Source organism: Vicia villosa, linkage group LG1, assembly GCF_029867415.1.
Source record: "Vicia villosa cultivar HV-30 ecotype Madison, WI linkage group LG1, Vvil1.0, whole genome shotgun sequence".
NCBI classification, from domain to species: Eukaryota; Viridiplantae; Streptophyta; class Magnoliopsida; order Fabales; family Fabaceae; genus Vicia; species Vicia villosa.
The window spans coordinates 251297774-251319358 of record NC_081180.1 but is presented as its reverse complement, the minus strand read 5'-3'; the positions used below and the strand labels follow the sequence as shown (position 1 = coordinate 251319358).

Below are 21585 nucleotides of genomic sequence, written 5' to 3'. Positions count from 1 at the left end.
TGATAACAATAAATAAACTCAGTATCTCCCATATTTTGCACAAATAATTTCAAATACAAGAGGGATGGTGAATTGTTATAATAAAAATTCGTGATTATTTTAAGATTTTGTTACTTAAGAAACAATTTGCGTTAATATTCGAATATCAAAATGTAAAATAATAATATAAATTGTAGAAAGAAAGAGATACTAGTAAGAGTTTAAAGAGATTGCAGCAATAAATTATCCAAATTAGACATAAATTTATTTTTGTCAAATCTTTAATTTTTTTAACAAATCAAATGCAAACTACCTTGAGTTCAAAATGTTACTTCCCAGTTCCCATAGAACTTTGAGAAAGAGCGAATATACGTTTTGAAGTTGAGAGCATCTCTCAGGGTACTATTTGTAAATCTACAATTGTTAAAGCCCATTCATCAAAAGGACTAAAAGATAAAATAACCCCCCATAACCCATTTATCACGTGTCATCATTTTTGCACTCATCATCACTTCACAATTCAGATAGTACTAGTATACATTGTACAGTGACTACAATTGTTCACAGAAACGGCCAAGGAATTCGGCGGTAACCGGTGAAGTAGCAATGTTGACGATGATGAGTCCGATTCGTTTCCCTCTTTACGTCAAATCCGGAACTCATTGCTGCTACGCCTCCGCCTCAATTTCCGAACCTCAAGTCCTTAACGGCAACCCTGGCGGCACAGTCTCCTCCCGGCAAGAGATCCGTCTCGGTTTGCCGAGCAAAGGTCGAATGGCTTCTGACACACTCGAACTTCTCAAGGTTCTGATTTCTTTCATAACTCCTCTAAAATTCAGTTACTGATTTCTGCATCTGTAATTTCGCACTCTATCTTCACTAATAGTGTAATTTCACTCTATCTCTATGTAACTAACTCTAACAAACTCTAAGTAACTTCGGAACCTTTGTTCTTGAAGGATTGTTGATTGTTGTTGAACTTATCGATGTTAACTTGAATAAGCTAACGGATTGAAGATTGAATATGAAGTGTTTGTTGAAATTACCTATTAAGCTAGTTATATACAAGGTTTTAAATAACGGCCGTGATGCGGTCACGTAAAAACTTTTGTGATTTCGGTTGGCATAGGTGTTGCAACAATGATTTTGGTCGCCGCGGTGTGTGAATTAAGTACAATTTGTTCTTTGACATAATAACCTGCCAATGCCGTTTTGTCGCAGCCGTTTTCGCGGTTGGGGTCACGTAAAAACTTTTGCGATTTCGGTCGGCACAGGTGTTGCAACAATGATCTCGGTCGTCGCGGTGTGAATTAAGTATAATTTGTTCTTTGACATAATAGCCTGCCAGTACCGTTTTGTCGCCGCCGTTTTCGCGGTTGCAGATTTTTTTATTTTTTAAATCTTGGTTATATATATGCAATGATATAGAAAAAATATGATTGATTATTCAAGTTTTTAATTAAGATGATAGAGTAATATTGAGAGAAAGAATGATAAGTATAAGCTACTTGAAATAGCTTAATAGAAAAACGCTATATGCTATAAGCTTATGAGATATCAGCTATAAGCTAATTTTGAGTGCTTACCAAACATACCCTATCTCTCTGTTACTAACTTCAGCTCCTTTGCTCTTGAAGGATTGTCAATTGTCAGTGAAGCAGGTTAATCCTCGCCAGTACGTTGCACAGATTCCTCAGGTAAGATGCCTTTTCTTTTTTATCTTCATTTTGCAATACTCATTAGTTTTGAATATAGTGCGAATTTTAAGTGATTAAGCTGGATACCCATATCCAAATCCGGTTTATAAATTCTGGATAAGTATGTATAATTTTTCAACAGGCTCTAATCTTGGATTTGTTATATCCATGACCAAAAACATAATTGATTTTCAGATGTCCCCATTGTTTTTATTCTCTACTCCTTTATGTTTGATGCAAGAGTTTAATGTTTTTGCTATTGAAAAATGATTTTACATAGTGTTCACACTATGCTTGCTGTTGTTAATTGGTGTCTCTGCTTGCTTTTCTTCTTTCTACATTTCTTGTTAGTCTTCTGTTTTGAGTTTTTAGATGTTTTTTTATACATTAAGATAGCCTTTTTTGGGATGGTTTAATTAAGCTCAAATTTAATTTCTGTTACATTATATTAATAATGATTATAGGTAGTTGGTTGGTTTTAGAGAATATGTGCTTCTACTATTGCTTCGACTTGATTGTTAGCTACGTCAAGAAGTTTTCAACTGCCGTCACTGTCACTGTAACAGTCTATCTTGCAGTTGAATGCTATAATGCCCTTATACTGAGACTGCAATAGTGATTGCAATCCATTTGAAAACCACACTTTCAATAGTCTATTAGAATAAGCCGACTCCCTTCTAAATTTTTCTCACACCTTTTTCTCAAGAAATTTAAAATAGGAAAGTTAACAATACCAAATTGTCATGATTTTAATAGCATAATTACAACATAAGGACTGTTTTTTTACTTCTTTTCTGAAATTAGCACTATTCCTTGTTCCAAAACCTTAAAAAAATGTACCAATCTTTGTAATTACTTGTTGTTACATGATTAGATCCAGTTAGAGCTGGTTAGTTTCTTTTGAATTACATGATTTCTAATGTTACAGGTTTACATCCAGTTAGAGTTGCTTAGCTTGCTGTTAATTGGTTATATTGTCAGTTAGTTACTTCACTTCATAGTTAGTAGAATAATAAATATATAGTTAGTAGATTTGGTTAGATAAGTTTTTATATCATGATTACTGACTAATTACTCTAGGTACTTGTGCTGATTGGTTATAGTATCCAGTGATAAAGGACTGTGGATTGGTTATGTATGCAATCGATCCATGTGCAAATCTAGTTTTGAACTCCATTACTTCATGTTTTACCAACATTAATTTACATTGTGTATTTCACTGTTCAACCCCAAATATGATTTACAAATCAACCCTATGTATGTGTTGTTACCCACATTTTTGTAGTTGCTAGTTTAAGTTACTGAGTTTGGAAGTCGCTTTTGATGCCCACCATGCCACTTCTTGTCTTGCTATTTGAATCCGTTTCGGTAGAAGAAACCCGTTATGTTATTATTTATACGTGTTTGCTGGCTTTGACTTCTCTAAAGTGAGTATCTAGTAATGTGAGAAAATCAAAGATTAACATTTCAACACACCCATGATTTGTTTGCCGCATGCACAATACAAAATTATTAACCACAAATTTGTTTACCAACTGTTGATATTACTCACTAAACACTTTAAAGTGAATATTGTTTATCTCGAGTAAGGTGACATCTCCTCCTAGCTCTTCTAAAGGATAACAAGTGATTTTTCATACATTACAGCTTTCCAACTTGGAAGTCTGGTTCCAGAGGCCAAAAGACGTTGTAAGAAAATTGTTATCCGGTGATCTTGACCTTGGTATTGTGGGACTCGATATAGTCAGTGAGTTTGGCCAGGTGAGCATATCTGTGAAATTTGTTTATTATCTTTTGGGGAAGTTTCTATTAATTTGTTTCTTTTAGTTATGCAAGTAAGGCATCTCACTTTCCACCGACCAAATGCCAATGACTATATGTAATTTACATTCTGTTTTATAGTTTTGCAGCAACTACCCTTCTCAATTTTTGTGATTGCTTTTTCCGGTTACTTAGTCTATACTATATGTGGTTAATGATACAAAATTACTTTGCAAAGGAAAATCATTGACAATGTTTAATACCATCATTTTCTTAAAGTTAAAATTTGAAAAACACGCCTTCTACTCTACTCATCTGATCCCTTCAATTTCTTTGGAGATGACAGATCAGCATCTCTTTTCCATTTCTTCAGTCTTCTTTGCTGCCACAGTAGCAGCAATATCATATCCTCTTTCAACCTTTTATCTGTTTGACTCTAGGGGTGGTAAACGGATATGCCCGGCCTGCCAAAGCCTGCAAAAAAATGGAGCAGTCCAGGCCGGGCAAAGTAGACGAGCAGGCCAGAAACCTTGGCTTGGCCCGCTAAAAAATGGGACTGGGGTGGGCCTGCCGGGCCCTGCCTCTCCTAAAGCCTAAAAGTGGCAAAAATCCATGCCACCTGTTTAGGCACGCGCCATCCCAAAAAACGGGATGGGATGGGCTTTTGCAGGCCCAGCCCATTTTGCAAAAAATGTCAGGCAAAACGGGCCGTCCAGCCTTTTTGCCACCCCTACTTTTTTCCATTAGATGTAATGTGAGCCTTGCATTGTTTGACACTATTGCCTCTTTAGTGACAGGCAGTTTTCTGCAGTAAAAGCTAATTGATTCCACAACTTTTGCTTTTGGAATTTAACCCTCTCCCATATCTGAAAACATTTATGGCATATTGTTTCCATTTACTCCCACCACTGTATTGAAGTCGCAGGTTGACCGACGTCCAAAGGTTTCAGTGAAGGTCCCAAGCCAAATCTATGCACATTCTCTCTCCACCGCCATGCCAAATACTTCCATCTTTTCTGACTTTTACAGTTCAACGCAGGCCTCAAATTCTATCACTGTTTTGCTTCTTGCTATACCTGTATGGAGGGTTGCCGCCGCCACCATCGATTGTGGTTGTTTCTGCATCTACTCACTCTGCTTCAGTTGCTAAGAAAAAGATGTCATCTACTCGACCCTTAAGCTCGCTACCCTTGGTTTCCCCTACATTCTTCTCTAACACTGCTGTTGCGACGCACGCACCAAACACTACCATTTTTTTGTTAAGATACTTGTTCTGAGAGTTTGAGCCCTCTGGATTTACTTGGTTCATCTTCATCACCATCTTAGATTTGGAACTGAATATTCAAAAGTAAGAAAGAATGAGCACCCTCAGATGATAGAAGATCTTGCAGTTTCGCAAACTCTGTCATCCTGATTTGACAGAACTCCTCCGCATTTTTTTGCTGGGAGTCCTCGCTATGTGATTCTCACTTCCTATGCATTCAAATGTTCAAACATCTCCAGTGTCATGAGTGAGATGGCGACTTCATCAGCTCCTCTCAATAATCTGGAAGTTTGGACCATTGATAGAACCCGTAAATTCAAAAATGATGAGAGTAAACTGTATATTATTTATGAAATAGTTGAGCTCATAAATGATAGGCAAAATGTAAGGTCCCTATTACTTTGTGAAAATATTTTCTATTTTCATTTCTTAAAATATATGTTAACTTTAACTTGTTAATGAGGAGATACTAGACTATTGGAACGAACCATTGTGTGGATTTTTCAGAAACAATGAAAATGCCAAAAACTTGTTTTCATTATTTCCAAAAATGCATCATCCCAAGCTAGCATTTCATCTTCTCTCCATCACAATCGTTTCTTTTAAGTGTCTCAATCTCCTTATTAACAAGTTAAAATAAACATAAAATTCATGAAATGAAAACAAAATATTTTCAAAATATACAGGGGCTTAAGATTCCTATCCCAGAGCTAAGCTCCTACCAGAGAGAGACTACTCTCCTAACAGACCATCAACAATCAACTTGAATGATTCTCTCACTCCTCTTGCTGCCCTCATATTCCCATTCATTAACAAAATTGAGTGGGCTTTAATGCCACTTCAGTTACTACCCTGCTCAGCTTAAGTGTTGGGCTTAGTCCCATATCCAAAGTCCTATCAGAAGTAAGAATAGCATATCCCATATCTGCCAACGTATAAACTAAAAATTCTTATCCTATATTTAGTATAACTAACATGAATTATAGTTCCCTGACAATTCCTATTGAGAGCAGTAAGTATTGACTTTTTATAATCCGTGCAAAAAATTATTTTGCCAGTTTTGATGAGTCCAAAATTGGAGATGCTAGTCTTATACGTAATATTTGAAATGTTTCAAGATCAACTTACTTCTTTAAAGCATCCATCTCTAGGATCATGGAAAATGTCTCTGCACATGTTAAAATTTTATATGACTTGGTGTGCTTTTAGCACTGGTTGACAGTTCTACTTGTGTTTCTTTTTTGTACGTTGTCTATCTAACTTATATCCACAATTTTCCAGCTTGGAACTTTGCTTTTCCCCTAAGCTTAACTGCAATTGCAGATCAATCCTCTCATATCAATAAACAATATAAGTAGACGATATAGGCAAATGGGCTGAGTTAATGTTGTCGGTATGTAATTTTAATTATGTTGGTTGAACTGTCTGTAATTCAAATAAATAGGGAATGTAGGTTTGGCAGATTTTCTGGGACTTGTTTTTGGGAGGGAGAGACCAAGCTCTCTAATTCTTGGAAGAGAACCGCCTTGTAACTGCAACCCCATCCTTTTCTTAACTTTAAATTAGTTTGTGGTTTGGTATCTTGTAACATTGCGGGTCCTCTGTTTCTGATACAGAACTCCAGTGTTTCAGTGTAATAAACTTGTTGACATCTAAATTTATTAACATAGATACTTTCTATCAGATATCCACGAGGATCAATTTTTTAAATCTTTTAACAATTATCCTTTTCAGGGGAGTGAAGATCTTATCATTGTCCACGAGGCATTGGATTATGGTGATTGCCGTTTATCAATTGCAGTAAGTTAAAATTACATGCTTGTGAAACTGCTAGATCCTACTTCAACCAATATTATTGTTTTGTTCAATTAACTCTCTTAGGTAACCTCCGTTGTTTCAGATTCCTCAGTATGGAATATTTGAAAATGTAAATTCACTAGAGGAACTAGCAAAAATGCCTCAATGGACAGAAGAAAAGCCTCTGCGAGTTGCAACTGGATTCACTTATGTATGTGATTCACATTCAACTAATGTTTCTTAGTGTTATCTGAGCTACAGTTTCTACAGTTTTCCTCTTAAAAGAAAAAGTCTGATCTGAGTTTCTTTTTTACTGTTCAGTTGGGTCCTAAATTTATGAAAGATAACGGCATTAAGCATGTTGCATTTTCAACTGCTGACGGAGCACTCGAGGCTGCTCCTGCGGTGAGAGACAGTGTTTGTTTTATTAGAAGCATATATTTGATTGTTCTGCTATGAGTTTGACTTATACTATCAAATGATATTTACTGGGGTTTGGCTAATATAGTTGTTGAAAAGTTCTGTCTGTTTTTCTTATGGCAATTTTTTTTTTCTTTGGTGTATATCTTAATACACTAATCATGTTAAAAAATTTCTGCGATCCCAATTCCCAAAGATCAATGATGACAATTTTTTATGTCTAATTACTGAAACCAATTATGTTCAAATTTCATAGGATGAAAAACTGTAAAACTGAAGATGTATTCTCTCTGGTTGATTACTCTGTGGTTAAATATACATAGAGTAGTTAATATTCTGGATTCAAGGAAAACAAATATGCCGTTGAATTGAGAAGTTTGATCTAATTACAAATTTCTGGTTTATTTGTTAAACTTGATTGTATTGAGTTCTTTTTTCTCTTTTATGCTAGGGGAGGGGGAATGGCAAATTGTTAGTAGTTACTCACTCTTGCCTGGACTTGAACCCTGAACCTTCAACTCCCTTTAACCCTTAAATCAACTAGTTCAAGCCCGTTGACCTACCCTTCCCACCCATATTGAGTATTATTTGACAATTGGGTTCCGATCCCAAGGCATGTTGTCATTTGAACTCCGTTCTTAGTGATATATGGCAATATCTATGCTGTGTATATTTCAGATATGATTTTAGTCGACGCATGATGCAAATTACGAATTTTTTGTTTTGCAGAAAATATATTCTCTTTCCATATAAAATATTTCCCTATTATAATTTTTTCAGTTTTTTTGGTCTTTGCACCTAAAAAAAAAAAATGATTAATTGCGTCACGACCATCTCTATCTCATGGATGCTGTTGCCACCCTATGCTTGACCTGATCTTTTTGATTCATTTAGATAGTTGTTTGTCTTTGCTCTATTTAGATGGGGATTGCTGACGCTATCTTGGACCTTGTAAGTAGCGGAACTACATTGAAAGAAAATAACTTGAAGGAAATTGAAGGTGGAACTGTTTTGGAGAGCCAGGTTGGCAATTGTCAAAATTTATGACCTTAACTAGCATGATCTGTTTTTTTTAAACGCACCAGGAAACTGCTACTTCCTGTGCCTTGTCAGACTTGATTTCACTCTAACAAGTGAACACTTTTCAGGCCGCTCTTGTTGCAAGCAGGAAATCATTGATCAGTCGAACAGGAGTACTTGAAACAACTCATGAGATGCTTGAAAGATTGGAGGCACATCTGAGGGCCATGGGGCAGTTCACGGTGCATATATAGAATTTACAACTCCTCATCTCCCCAAACTCCAGTTTCTTCTTTTCTTTTTGTTCCTTTTTCTAATGCTAGATTCGGCAGGTTACTGCAAACATGAGAGGAAGTAGTGCAGAAGAAGTGGCTGAGAGAATACTGAGCCAACCATCATTAGCTGGGCTGCAGGTGTGATACGGGATGAAACATTTTTCCCATCCCTAATTAATTTCGGGGGAGGATCTTCTACCTTTCTGTATTTGCTTTCCGCACTTGCAAAATCTGATCTATACTATGCATTGTAATAGTGAGTAGTATAATCTTTCTTTGACCACTCCTGATTTTAAGATGTATCCTTAATGATCCATATGCAGGGGCCCACTATAAGTCCTGTTTTCTGCAAGCGCGATGGAAAGGTAGCAGCAGACTACTATGCCATAGTCATATGTGTGCCCAAGAAGGCATTGTACAAGTCTATACAGCAATTGAGAGCGGTGGGTTTTTGAACTAGTGTCAGCTCTGTAAAAGTTTTTGTACTCCTCTCAAAGTTTCTGCTTTATCATATGGCATTACATTTTAGCTAAATACCATGCTTTCTATTTCATATGGCATTACATTTTAGCTAAATACCATGCTTTCTATTTGAACCGCATATCAAAAAACTATAGTTCTCATACCAATCTTCTATTGACTGTGTTCCTATGATGCAGATCGGAGGCAGCGGAGTTCTCGTATCACCCTTGACCTATATTTTTGATGAAGAAACTCCTAGATGGCGTCAGCTCCTTTCTAAACTTGGGCTTTAGTCATGCATTTATGGAGTTGTTTTGTTGTTTCCCCACCATAGAAAGATAATATGAAATGCAGAAAACTGTAGAAACTGAAATGAAAGAATTCCTACTTTTGCATCAGTTTGTATGTTTAAAATTTTGTAGCAAGCCAGTAGTTTCTTCAATTAATTCCCTCTGTAATAATACTTGGAGTTATAAGTGGGGGTGGGTTCAACATTGTCGTGGTAGTTAAACTATGGTGTTGTAATTTTTAACTTTTTAGTTGATTTTACTTGTTACCAGCTACGTAAAGGAGCTGGTATCTTCTTTGAAATGGTCTTGATGCATGCGAAATTAAAAACCTGTTGAAGGCCCAGCATTAATTAATTAATTAATTAAAGCAGAGGGTGATGATTCTCAGGTGGTAGATCGAATTAAATTGTTGTCTTGGATTTGGTATATGTGTATGAACAAACCGAACCAGAGAATCTCATTCTATACATGGGCAACAAATTTACCTAATCTTCATTTTATCTTTGGTTGTTTGGTTGTAGGGATGTAAATGGATATCCATAAAGACGGATAGTATGATATCCGTGTCCGTCTTGTTGGATAAATATGATACTTATATATGTGTGGATATCCGCTAAACGGATAATTTGCGGGTTTTAAGATATCTGTAGATATTTATAGTTATCCATTGATACTACTATTTTTCTAAAATTATGTTTTGAAAAAAATATTTTCAATTTCTTTTAAAGACAAAAGATGTTATTATCACATAACATTTATACAAAAAAAAAATGATATTATGATTGTGAGGTATGGTGGAAGAGCGGACGACAAGGACTAGAAAGGATGACACTAGTTGGAAGGAAAAAGAGCGATGTAGAATTGTTGAAGTGAAGTATGAATAATAGAAAAAGAGTTGTTGAAGTGAAGTATGAATAATAGAAGAAACTTAAATATGAAATGACCAATAAAATTTGTATAAAATGTAAATGTTTTTATTCAAAGAAAACTTCAATATATAATATATAGTAACTCACATGATTTGAAGTAAGTCATAACCTTCAGAATTGATAGAAACTAACACATGCAGTTGAAGAAGATGAAATTTAAGAGTTTATGTTTTTTATATGACTTGGTTAAAATTGAGAAAAATATGAGTAACTCAGAAAATCTCATTATTTTTCCTATTGAAAGGTTTTCAACAATTAATTTATGATTTGAAGTAGATTTGATAGAAGGTATTGAAGGTTTAAAGTTTGAATGAAAATGGTAGGTGAGGGAGATTTGAGTTCAGTAAGAAAGAAAGAGGAAAAAGAGATTTTTACTGAATTTTATTATTTGTATTCTTGACTTAAGTCATCTTCATAAGAAAAAGTATCAAATTACCCTCACCACTTATTATTATCCTTACTTATGCCACTTCCTACCAAGTAAATACATTTAGTTAATAAAATTACTATTAATCAAATTTGGAGTGTTACAGCATCGGTACCATAACAATATACAGGTCAACAATCTCAGTCATACAACTTCATCAATCATGGCAGCAAAAGCAACCAACATATAGAGGCATTTTATCAAACAAACATGCTGTCTCTCCACAACATACAGATATACTAGCTGCACAAGGCATATCAAACATGCATCCAAACCAGCAGATAGATTATCCATTATCAATAAATCTAAAACACATGAATTTCAATAGGTACTATTTCTTAAACTCAATGTAGAACAGGTAGCTATTCTAAAAATTCACAAACAGTAGTTTGACTGTATAATAGTAATGGAAGTCTTCTTCCAATGTGAAAGCATTATATTAAATCTACTATACATCCCATGTAATGTAATACTTTATTCCCATTAGTGTTTCATGAAAGATTTTACAAGAATGCCATATAATTTTATCTTCACGCTTCGTTTTGTACCAAAATATCATCATAACAGCTGAACTGCTGCTATAGCAGGTATTTTTTCTCGCAATTTCTGTGTAACAGCAACACGCACAGTTATGACACCAGCAGCTGGACCTGTGATTCGAACCTTTACAATTGGCTCCTCAATGGCTACCAATTCAAGAGATCCACCAGCAGCCCCAACCAGGTATGGCCTTATTTCCTCTAACACCTGAGACATGAGACAGTTACTACATATTAAACTCATCAAACATTACAGATTAACAGACAAAAACATGTGCTCATTAAGACAAGTGAACAGGTTCTGCAATTCGCAATGGCAATAGTAATTAACCTAACAATAATGACATTAATCTTGATATAATAATGATTTGATAAGATAGAATAGAAAGACTCTATCCGTGTCCCATTTATTGTGTCAATTTTAAGTTTATTTTGATCTTTTAAACTAGACTCAATAACCTTAATCCTATAAGTAGAGCAAGATGCAGAACATTCAAAGTTTAAACACATAATGGGAAAAACATTGTTCTATTGACACAGCTAGTACTCAACCAGAAATCTCATACCACCAAGTAACAGTGTATCGATTTAACCTAGAAATTTACTTTCTATACTCTAAACTAGTTACTTTTTGCGTGAGAAATGTATTAAATTTTTAGTCAACTTTGATAACAAATTACTTCTGAGAAATTTCTATGACAAAAGCGTGTAACTTTACCCCAAAGGATTTGAACTTCACAAATGATTTGTGTCCTCTATGATGGTCATAAAATTAATTCAGTAAGTGTAGCCATTTCAGAAAGCGGAAACGAGATATGATCATTCTCGCCCAAAGCATATATAAATGTACGAGTAGCCATTTCAGAAAGCAGAAAATATGATGATAGAAAGTTTCTCATCAGACAACAAAAATAAGTAATATTCAAATATGAGGCACATGCAGAATAAGCAGTTTAGTATATGCAATGCATATCAATAATGCTACGCATAACTAACCTTTTCAACGTTTTCATCATTTAGCTCAAGACCGGTTTCTTCGTCAGATATCGGCTCAACTGCGACTATTTCAGGGATCTTTTCCATTAATCTCCGTTCAATGCCCAATTTCATTGTCGTAACAGAACTCGGACACGATCCACAAGCACCTTGTAACTTCAACCGTACAACATTGCCATCGATTTCATGTAGAGCAACATTTCCACCGTCTGAAATAAGATACGGTCGAATTTCATCGAGCACACTTTCTACATTTTCAGCGGTTAATGGCAATTCTATAGCTGGATCTGGAGTGGCAACCGCCTTTATAGCTGTACAAACATAATAAAGAGGATCAGATTAGGGATCCCAACTTACCATTTCCCAAACCGAATTGCTATATAAATGTAAACTCATAGAAAGAAATATTAAACCTGAATTTAGAATCAAGGCCTTTAGCACTAGGCTTATTCACAATCATATGCTTATGGAGTTGTTTAGATAAACAACAGTTTAATTACACCCTTATAAGTGATTATATATAAACTATTTATACAACAAAAGATAAAATAAGTCAAACTGTTTCCAAATAAGTGATGAATTGTTTTCATAAGCCAACATAGGGAAATAAGCTGGACACAACTTATGTATAAGTGTTTATGCTAGAAGCCTATGTAGTCAAGCACTAAGTAGGACAGGTTGACTTGACAAAGATCGTAAAATTCGGATCGTTAGCACGGCAGTAAGATCCTACCGAAGGGAAAAGGGTAATTTCAGTATACACACATACACAACAGCATGAAAACCATAATACAGGCCCAAAAAAAAGACCCAACACGTTTTTTTTTACGAACTTGCTTCAAAAAGCTTGATCTTGACCACGCCGGGGAAGAAAACGATCTTTTTCTGATCGTAGCACTCTCAGGCATCCTTAGCACATAAGATCTTAGGATCCAGCACCCGATCTCGACTACACTGCTAGAAACTGTCAACTCAAGTCTTCTAATAATCATGAAACTAAAAATTGATATCCTTTCGCAAAATGTTCCCTTTATACCAATCCAAGACACCTTTTCATTTTGAAAATATTCAGTGAACAACACAGATTCAAATTCGCAAAGTTTAAATAACAAATCTCCAAATTATTATGTTTAAAAAACTAGTCCCTCTTCCCGCCACCTCTCTAATTGTGACATCCCCAACCACCAGCCTAGTAAATGAAACTATCCCGCCTTCATACAATACATTATATAATACCAGGCCTCATAGGCACTGTGCAGATTAGTCGTAGTTTAATCATGGAAAAACGAATAGAGGCCCTATCTAACCATAGTTTAACTAATATAAACATTTTATCTAACCATAGTTTAACTAATATAAACATTTTATGAGACCCTATTTAATCACATGTTAAGTGTGAAAAATTTGAGGCCCTGTGTTGCACGCCCTCAAAGACGGCCCTGTATAATACAATTGGGCACGGTGAAGTAATTGCGTATTCAGCTCTAATTATAAATGAGAAGCCATTTCAAACCGCTCATTCGCAGTTCTTAGCCGACATCTAGACAATTGAATCGAATAATTAAGGGATTAACTAACCAAATGGACGTGTAGAGTGCGGTGAATGAAACCAAACGCAAGGACGCAGAGAGTTATTGTTCTTCCTCCTGAAAAGAACATGCTTACCGAAAAACCCTGTACCCTGCGACGAAGAAACTATATCAGAACGAGTTTATTTATATATATATATAAAAAAGCGCATGGAAGAAGATAGAAAAGGAACCTTTTCGGTGGTGGAGGAAGAAGGGGACGGAGAAGATTGAAGGGTTCTGCAGTAAGATTGTGTATTGAGCACCACACCTTGCATCGGTGTGTTGTTGTTTTGACCTAACAAAGCTTCAATCAATCGATGTTCGAAATTGTTCTTCTTTGTTTGTTTTGTTTTGTTTTGTTCTTCTCTCACCACCCAAACACCATCGCAATTCGCAGCAAATTCCGTTTCTGCCTCTGTTTTCTTTCTTTTGGGCTTTTTCTTTTTAAGCCCAACCTTTATGGGCCAACGTTTTTTTACGGAGTTACTCACTACACCTCATGTACACCTCATAAATTTGAAGAAATTTTTTCATTAATAATTTGAGTCATTTTTAAATTATATCCACTATAGACTATACACACGAGTCATTCATTAATAAGATAAAATTGTTAAATAAAATATTGACAAATCATACATCAATGTCTATAAAATACAAAAATCATACAAAATTAAAAACCAAAATATTATTATTGTTATATTGCAACGCATCTTGTGCATTTGTTAAGATTGTTTATAGAGTGACTCTTTCGAAAATGTCTTCTTGAAACTCGCTCGTAGTTATAGCCTGTCTCTCAATAAAAAATATATTGTGACATATCAGTAGTACATTTATGTGGTCTGATCTTGTCTGTTCTTTCTCTTTTATCTCCCAATGAGACGACCTTAAAGGATTTTTTTTAAGTCTGGTATCATGTAAGAATGAGACACTTTAAAAGACCATTTGCCGTAACCATATACCACAAAGCATAGACTAGGAGCTGACACACTACATATTGGCACTAGATGCTCATTGGTTCTTAATTTTACATACAAACATTAACTTTTATATAAAACTTTACAATACAAAAACACACACATTCCAGAAATTAACAATACAAATCCCAATCACACATGAATCAATCAATTAAAAAAAAATGAAACATATAAATGAATTAAAAAGGAGAAGCATAAAGAGGATTATTATGGTGATGATTAGTAGAAGAAGAACTCTTTCTCTTGAAAAACAAAAACAAATCCCCCACAAGTGGCACTATAGGCTTCTGCTTTCTAATCTTATTATTATTATTATTATTATCATTCCTCCTTTTCCCTCCAAAAATATCATCATTTTCTCCAAGACTTATTATACGAGCCAGGGTTTGTGATTGTGGTGAACTCTTATTCCTATGAACATTCTCTCTCTCAACAATGTTCTCAAACCTCACACTCTTTGAAGCTGCTTTTCCAGCCGCTTCAGCTTCAGCTTGAGCCAACTTTGACATGTTCTTGTGAAGCTCAGCATTCAGTGTTGCCAATGCTACTTCTGTCTCACTTCCTCTTTCCTTTAAAATCTTCAGTTCTCTTTTTGTTTTCTCTAGCTCTTCCTCCAGCTTCTTCACTGTATCAAAAAGAGTTTCATTATTGTTATTGTTTTTTTCTTCTTCTTTGAATGATAATGATTTCATAGGACTAATCGGTGATGGCGACGATGGCATTGATCTCCACGAAGATGATTCTCGCTTAATAGATACAGAAGGAGAATAATAAGACGCGGTAGCGATAGCAGTAGTAGTAGTATTAGTAGTAGTGTCTGAGAATGAGAATGGCTTTGGAGTCAGAGACGGTGATGGAGAGTATATTTCTCCGACAAGAATACGTTCGCCGAATATGGCTACGGCTTCTTTGACCGAGGTGAAAGGACGGGAGGTATCGACGGTTGAGCTATAATCAACCGTCGGGCTCTCCGATATAGGTTGATAATGTTCCATTGTTTTTTTGTTTGTTGAATGATACAAAGATTATGATTTATGAGTACTAGTATTTGTTTGAGGTAAAGGTTGGTGTTTTATTGGTTGGTTTCTTTGCTTCTACTTCAGAGTTGATATATAGGTAGTAATAGGTAGAGAGAGAGATATGTTTATAGAATATAGACAATAGAGTAAGGAATATGGTAGGTTGTTATTTGAAGGCTAAGACAAAACAAAAATTGGATTGTGATGTTGTTGTTCATGAAGGTGACATGGTAACTAACGGTTAAATCAAGTGACAAATATGTTTAATGATTTGTTTTATTTGTTTAAGATTAAGAATGTGTGAGAATGAGATGATATATGAGGTGGGTTACTAGGACATAATAATTTGTACCAAACATGATTTTGTTACAACCTGACCTAAACTCATGATCATGAAAGTGATGTTCCACTTGGTTATTGCATCATAACTGAAATTTGATATGAGATGTCTTCTATTATTTGTCAAGCAAGAACAAGTTTGTTAGCTAGAAAGATGATTGACCTCATATTTTTGAATTAATTGCCTCATAAGAAGAAGCTAAATCGAATATACCATCATCATTTGAGAATTGAGAGTGTCTATGTAGGCTATAACTATAGTTCATTTCATTCGAAATAAAAATCATTATTTGGTGTAGATTTATCTACAATATAAGAAAAGTGATGTATCTGGAAATCTCAATTTTGTCCCTCTGCTTCCACAGTTTGCCACTTGACTTACTTCTTCATGTAACATGATATGCATGCTGCTAAAGTTTCTTTTTTACTCTTTCTTCTTTTATTCTCTTTCTTCTTTTATTATTTTAGATTGTCCTTCCAAAAATCTTTTGCTTTCTCAAAACGTCCATTCAACTGTTTTCTTACCTCAACCAAATTTTTTTTCTTTCAAACGTCTCTTCATATGGTATGCAATGGAACATTGTTTCTCCTTTTCTTTCTCCAAACGTTTCCTTTTCCTTTTTCTTCTAAGCTATCGGTTTTGTATCTCCTATCAAATATGTAAAAGGTAAAATATTCATTTTTTTTTGTATTTTTCCTCTCAGATCTGCGTTTTTTATGTAGATCAAACATGTTTCTGCATCTTTATCTTCCTTCTGCAACCACATCAATCATTCAACAACTAAGAGTATAGATAAGCAACAACAAAATTGAAAAGGATGAGAAAAAGAAAGGAAGAACATCAACTCTTTTTTTTCTTCCGGTCAGATCTGACCGGATGGCCCTGACATTTTTTCGATTGGTAGTTTTCCTTTTGTTCATCTTATTCCTTGTCTTTCCTTTTTTTTTTTGTGATGATTGGATTTTGTGAGAGTTGAAGAGAAAAAGTCTTGGATTTGGTTTGTTACGTTTACTGTGATTATGTTTAAGAAAACTAATGAGGAGTTTCATTTTTTTGGTTTAAAAAAGAGAGAATGAAGTTTAGAGGAATTGAGTTTCTGTTGAGAGAAAAGTATTTATTGCTGTGACTATTGTTTAGATTTTTCAATTCCCAGGGGTTGATGCTTATCTGGGTTGTTTAATTTTTATAGGTAACAAATTCAAGAGGAGCTGAAAAGATGTAAGTTGTTGCTTCAACTTTTATTTTTAATGTTTTGCTTCTCGTTGATGTTGTTGATACTTTTTAATTATTATTATGGACAAATTGAATTAGTCGTTGTTTTGCTTTTGCTCCTGGTTTAATTTTAGCAGGGTACCTTTGGGATGCGTGGTGTACAAATTGAGTGAATCATTCTCATAATTTCCAGTAACAAGTGGATGATATATGGAGAATTATTTATTATATTTATTAAACATTGAATATTTATTATATTTATTATATATAATCAATCTGTTGTATGTAATATATATTTAACATAATGGGTTATCTGTATTATATTCAAATTGGAATATCATAAAACCAATTTGATATATGTATTATATATTTATATATTGAATGAAATCTATTTATTTATTTTTCTTCTTATAATATAAGTTACTCAGATTATTGAAATGTTTTTGGTTTAAATTCTTTAATTATTAAATATGTATTATATGTATAGTCAATGAGTGATTAAAATTTGAAGAATATTTTCTCAACCCATAAAAAACCTAAAAGAAACAAAGATTCTCAAATTATCTTTTATAATTAAAAAAAAAACCTGTTTTATAAAGAATTTAAATCAATAATTGATAAATTGAAATATTATTTTTATGTTAAAAAAAAGTAAAAAAATATAAATTTAAAAATTATTGATGACTTTAAATTGATTTTAGTGGTTGAAACATGTGTAGGTCCTACCACTTTATGTGGGATCTATTTCTAAAGTGAAGGACCCACACATGTTTTAACCAATAAGAAAGTGAGTGTTGGAGAGAGTGTTGACAGTATTCCTCATTTTAAAATCTAACTTTTATAGGATTAAATTAAAATCTAGACATTAAAACAATAAATTAAATATTTATCATTAACAAATATTTTAAAAAAATATTAACTATCTGTCATTCATTACTTACAAAAATATGAGAGATACATTTGTTAACAACGAGTAATTAAATATAGGTCAAATATTTGTATTTATAAACATAATTAAATATAAGATACATATTTGTTATTATTAAATAAAAAATTTGAAATAATTTGTTGTACTATTTTTAAATTGATGATTTTTGGATCTATAATTTTGAGTAATTTTCAAAAATCATATAGTTATTTATATGTTATCACAAAAAGTTTATCAAATTAATTTAATAAGATAAATTTTTACTATTGATGAAAACTTTTTTATATACGGGAAAAATATATTAATATCCAAATTTTTATATTTGATAAACAATATAATTTTTATAAACAGGAAAATATATATTGTTAATTCAAATATTTTTATTAACGAAAAAAATATATTGGTGATACTATTGGATTACATGCAATCAATGACTTTTAGTACAAGAAATCAAAAATTTATATAATTTATGATTTAATAACAAAACTCTATAGTGCTTAATTAAAATTTATGATTTCACTGTTACTGAATCTCAATATTTATGATTTCTTTTTTTTTTTGTGGACAATCTTTGTTTATGATATCACTTAATACTAGAAAATCTAAAAATTATTTGTTGAAAAGACAAATATAATCTAAAATATTAAAAATCTTTCATCTTTGAAAGACAAATATTTAGTTTCTATTTGCTTCTAATATTTGCCTTCTTCTATTTTTTATTATAATAAAAGTGTATTTTGTATTAAAAAAATCTTATTGATATAAATATTTTTACGGGTACCAGACATTTTCTATACATTTAATTATTATTTTGTCACGGGTACCAGACATTTTTTTTATATATTTGAATTATTATTTTTTCACGGGTACCAGACATTTTTCTAAACATTCAATTATTATTTTTTTCACGGGTACCTGACATTTTCCTATATATTGAATTATCATTTTTTCACGGGTACCAGACATTTTTCTAAACACTGGTACCAGATATTTTTCTATACATTCAATTATTATTTTTTCATAAGTACCAGAAATTTTTCTAAACATTCCATTATTATTTTTTCACGGGTACCAGACATTTTTCTATTAAAAAATATACATCTGAAACAAATGTGCGTCCCGTAGCAGAACCCGTGCGAACGCACGGGTTTGTTACTATTTTAGGTAAATAATGCAAATAAAATTTGTTATAAAGAGATACTGACACAACTTTAGATTTACCAAACACTTGTAAGTCATTTAGCTACCCCTCAAATCACTATTATACATTTCATTTAATTCAATGTTTAATGCAAATAGTTGTATAAAAAATATCAAGAAAATATGAGAATTTAACAAGGGGCTTGTTTATATAATACACTTTGTATTAATTTTATTAAAGTGGATTTCCTTTTTTTTTTGGTATAGACGGTCTTTAGATGTAGGTGAGATTTGCACCGAACTGAGTTACCAATTCTCTTATGTTCTTTATTGATTTTAAAATATATAACTCTATGTTGCTGTCTTAATGTGATTAAATCTGGTTTAACTTGTTGGACCAATGGTCTCAACATCGTGTTTAACACTTGTCCTTTGAGAAATAAAATTTCAATTGGCATCAAATCGGGCATCTTGTTCTGTTTGGGTGTGCTCTAAAGGTATTTTCTATTTAAAATTTTGTCACTTGTAATACAAATGTCAAGAGTGTTAGAACAAGATTGAGAATCTATGTTCAGAATCTAGTTTTGATTATAACGAACATATATTTTGTGAGTAACAATTTTATTACTAATGATTTCACTTAGTGTGCAGATAGTATACTATAAGCCTTATACAGGATTCATCAGAAAAAGAGTACAATGACTACATCAACAACTAGTTCAAATCTGGAAGAATATATGAGGAATCAAACATCCAGAAGATTGACGAAGCTAAACATCATCCTAGATGTTGTGATTAAGAATACGTCAAACAAGCCGCAGTCAGCAGATCAGAAGCAAAAGAAGCAACAATAAGAAAAACAAGCCACTCAGAAGAACAAGCAACATCAATGTTCACATACAACAAGCACAAAATCAGAAAGTACATAAAAAGCTTCAAAGGAATTGAAAAATAAATATCAATATACATGAAGATCCGTTACAGCAAGAAGATCATATGTGAAAAAGATCAGATATGGAGAGCATGAACGTGGAAACTTACAAGCTAAATCAAACTGCTCCATTAGAGACAACATACACTAAGTGTATTGTTAGTGCTTTTATTGTCTGATTGGCATCTATGTTTGGTTAAAACATAATAGCAGTAAAACATAATACAAATGTGAATCTTGCAAGTTTATAAAGAACAAAACAGATACAAGCAAGATGTTAGAAGGAATGTCATGACATCAACTCATGACATCACGCCTGCAGAACTGAAAGGAAGATTCAGTTTGGTTTAAAACAGATACAGAATATTCTATGTGAATATTATGTAATCCGATGTGGCGCACTTTTACAGGTCAAAAGAATAATTGAAGAATCAGATCAGAAGATTGAAGATTCAGAAGAATCAGGTCAGAAGATTGGACTCAGCAGTTTCTAATTTAGGAAACTCAAGATTAAAAGACCTAATTTGTATCAGAATATTTTCTGCATATTTGTAACAGCCAGAGTGCTGCGATTTGTAAGCCCAAGTCCAATTGGGATCAGGTTATAAATAGGAAACTTTGTAACCTAGTTTAGCAAGCTATCCGAATATCAACAAGATGTAACCAATAGGGTTAGCCGTGTAGGTGAACCTCCCGCTTTGTGCGAAGGTCACTGATTTGTCCTTCTCGAAACCTGTAGGTTAGAGAAGTGATTGTCCTCACTCGAAACCTGTAGGTAAGAGTTGAGTATTGTAAGCTTGATTGAAGCCGTGAAGCAAATCAAGTATGTGTTCATTGTTAATTGTGTAAATAGCTGTTGCAGGATTGTAACAGTTAGGTATCACTAGGGAGTGAGCAGAGGTTTTCTTATCTTGGATGGAGTTCTGAACACAATTCGTTTCTTGTGTTCCAAGTCCTCTATAGAGATGTTTTATCTCTATGGATAGTCAAGAGTTTGTTTGAGTTTAGATGAACTAGTGTCTTAGGTATCAACATCACAAAGTTCATATTCCCTAGTAGAAGGACTGGGAATATATAGAAGTTTGAAAAAGCAACATTATAGTCTAGAGTGGCAGTTTGGACATAATATGGATTAAAATGGACGGGTTCTGATCTGGATGTAAGTAATGTGTTATGGCCATACACAATTACTTTCATGATGAAGACTTCACTTAGTGAAGATGACTATGGAGACAAAAGTTTTATGATCGGATCAACACAGCTAAGGATAAAGGAGAATCTCTTCTATTCAAGGAGCATGTTAATCAATGTGTGAGATTGACAAATACCTTATCAAGAAGGATTTCAAAAGTATCTTAAGCAGACCATGATCTGTTTCAAACGTGGTAGGGTTAATGCTCAACAAAATTCCAGGAGTGGCAGCTCTGCTTGTTGAGATCGTGGAAACCTCTCAGTGTATGATTTTAGTATCAAGGGGTCATATGTTGATCATTTCTGAAGGAGATAAGTTCTTAGACAAGGGTCTGTTGAAAAGAAAAGGAGAATGAAACTTGTGGAGAATACTGGTAGTACAAATGTCAGACACAATGTTATGACATTCTACTTCTGGTGTAA

General features: G+C 33.6%; 3 protein-coding genes and 1 long non-coding RNA gene across 4 annotated transcripts; 2 read left to right on the top strand and 2 right to left on the bottom strand.

Moving 5' to 3' along the window:
• The first annotated feature begins 459 nt into the window (after window positions 1–459).
• LOC131645174 (ATP phosphoribosyltransferase 2, chloroplastic-like) lies at window positions 460–9266 on the top strand. The gene is made up of 11 exons (XM_058915835.1): window positions 460–783; window positions 1617–1676; window positions 3324–3437; window positions 6436–6501; window positions 6602–6709; window positions 6820–6903; window positions 7840–7941; window positions 8067–8180; window positions 8271–8351; window positions 8537–8656; window positions 8873–9266. The coding sequence occupies exons 1-11, from the start codon at window positions 586–588 to the stop codon at window positions 8966–8968; spliced, it is 1143 nt and encodes a 380-aa protein (XP_058771818.1). The 5' UTR covers window positions 460–585; the 3' UTR covers window positions 8969–9266.
• A 1370-nt stretch (window positions 9267–10636) lies between these two features.
• LOC131645175 (nifU-like protein 2, chloroplastic) lies at window positions 10637–13828 on the bottom strand. Its single transcript, XM_058915837.1, has 4 exons — window positions 13619–13828; window positions 13435–13537; window positions 11857–12167; window positions 10637–11068 (listed from the first exon to the last, which is right to left on the bottom strand). The coding sequence occupies exons 1-4, from the start codon at window positions 13700–13702 to the stop codon at window positions 10880–10882; spliced, it is 687 nt and encodes a 228-aa protein (XP_058771820.1). The 5' UTR covers window positions 13703–13828; the 3' UTR covers window positions 10637–10879.
• Window positions 13829–14502: 674 nt separating this feature from the next.
• On the bottom strand, window positions 14503–15465 carry LOC131625755 (uncharacterized). The gene has a single exon (XM_058896596.1). It carries the CDS (start codon window positions 15394–15396, stop codon window positions 14581–14583), a length of 816 nt encoding a protein of 271 aa, XP_058752579.1. The 5' UTR covers window positions 15397–15465; the 3' UTR covers window positions 14503–14580.
• A 768-nt stretch (window positions 15466–16233) lies between these two features.
• LOC131625747 (uncharacterized) lies at window positions 16234–17276 on the top strand. Its single transcript, XR_009290941.1, has 3 exons — window positions 16234–16426; window positions 16950–16978; window positions 17110–17276. It is a non-coding gene; the product is annotated as an uncharacterized LOC131625747 (long non-coding RNA).
• Window positions 17277–21585: the final 4309 nt, after the last annotated feature.

Bases quoted from the DNA above. Each gene is read 5' to 3' on its own strand.
- LOC131625755 (XM_058896596.1), bottom strand. From the start codon at position 15,396: ATGGAACATTATCAACCTATATCGGAGAGCCCGACGGTTGATTATAGC.
- LOC131645175 (XM_058915837.1), bottom strand. From the start codon at position 13,702: ATGCAAGGTGTGGTGCTCAATACACAATCTTACTGCAGAACCCTTCAA. The intron at 12,168-13,434 runs GTTAGTTAATCC...ATGTTTGTACAG, and splicing joins GCACTCTACACGTCCATTTG to CTATAAAGGCGGTTGCCACT. The intron at 11,069-11,856 runs GTTAGTTATGCG...CTCATGTCTCAG, and splicing joins ATGATGAAAACGTTGAAAAG to GTGTTAGAGGAAATAAGGCC.
- LOC131645174 (XM_058915835.1), top strand. From the start codon at position 586: ATGTTGACGATGATGAGTCCGATTCGTTTCCCTCTTTACGTCAAATCC. The intron at 784-1,616 runs GTTCTGATTTCT...TTGCTCTTGAAG, and splicing joins ACACACTCGAACTTCTCAAG to GATTGTCAATTGTCAGTGAA. The intron at 6,904-7,839 runs GTGAGAGACAGT...TGCTCTATTTAG, and splicing joins CACTCGAGGCTGCTCCTGCG to ATGGGGATTGCTGACGCTAT.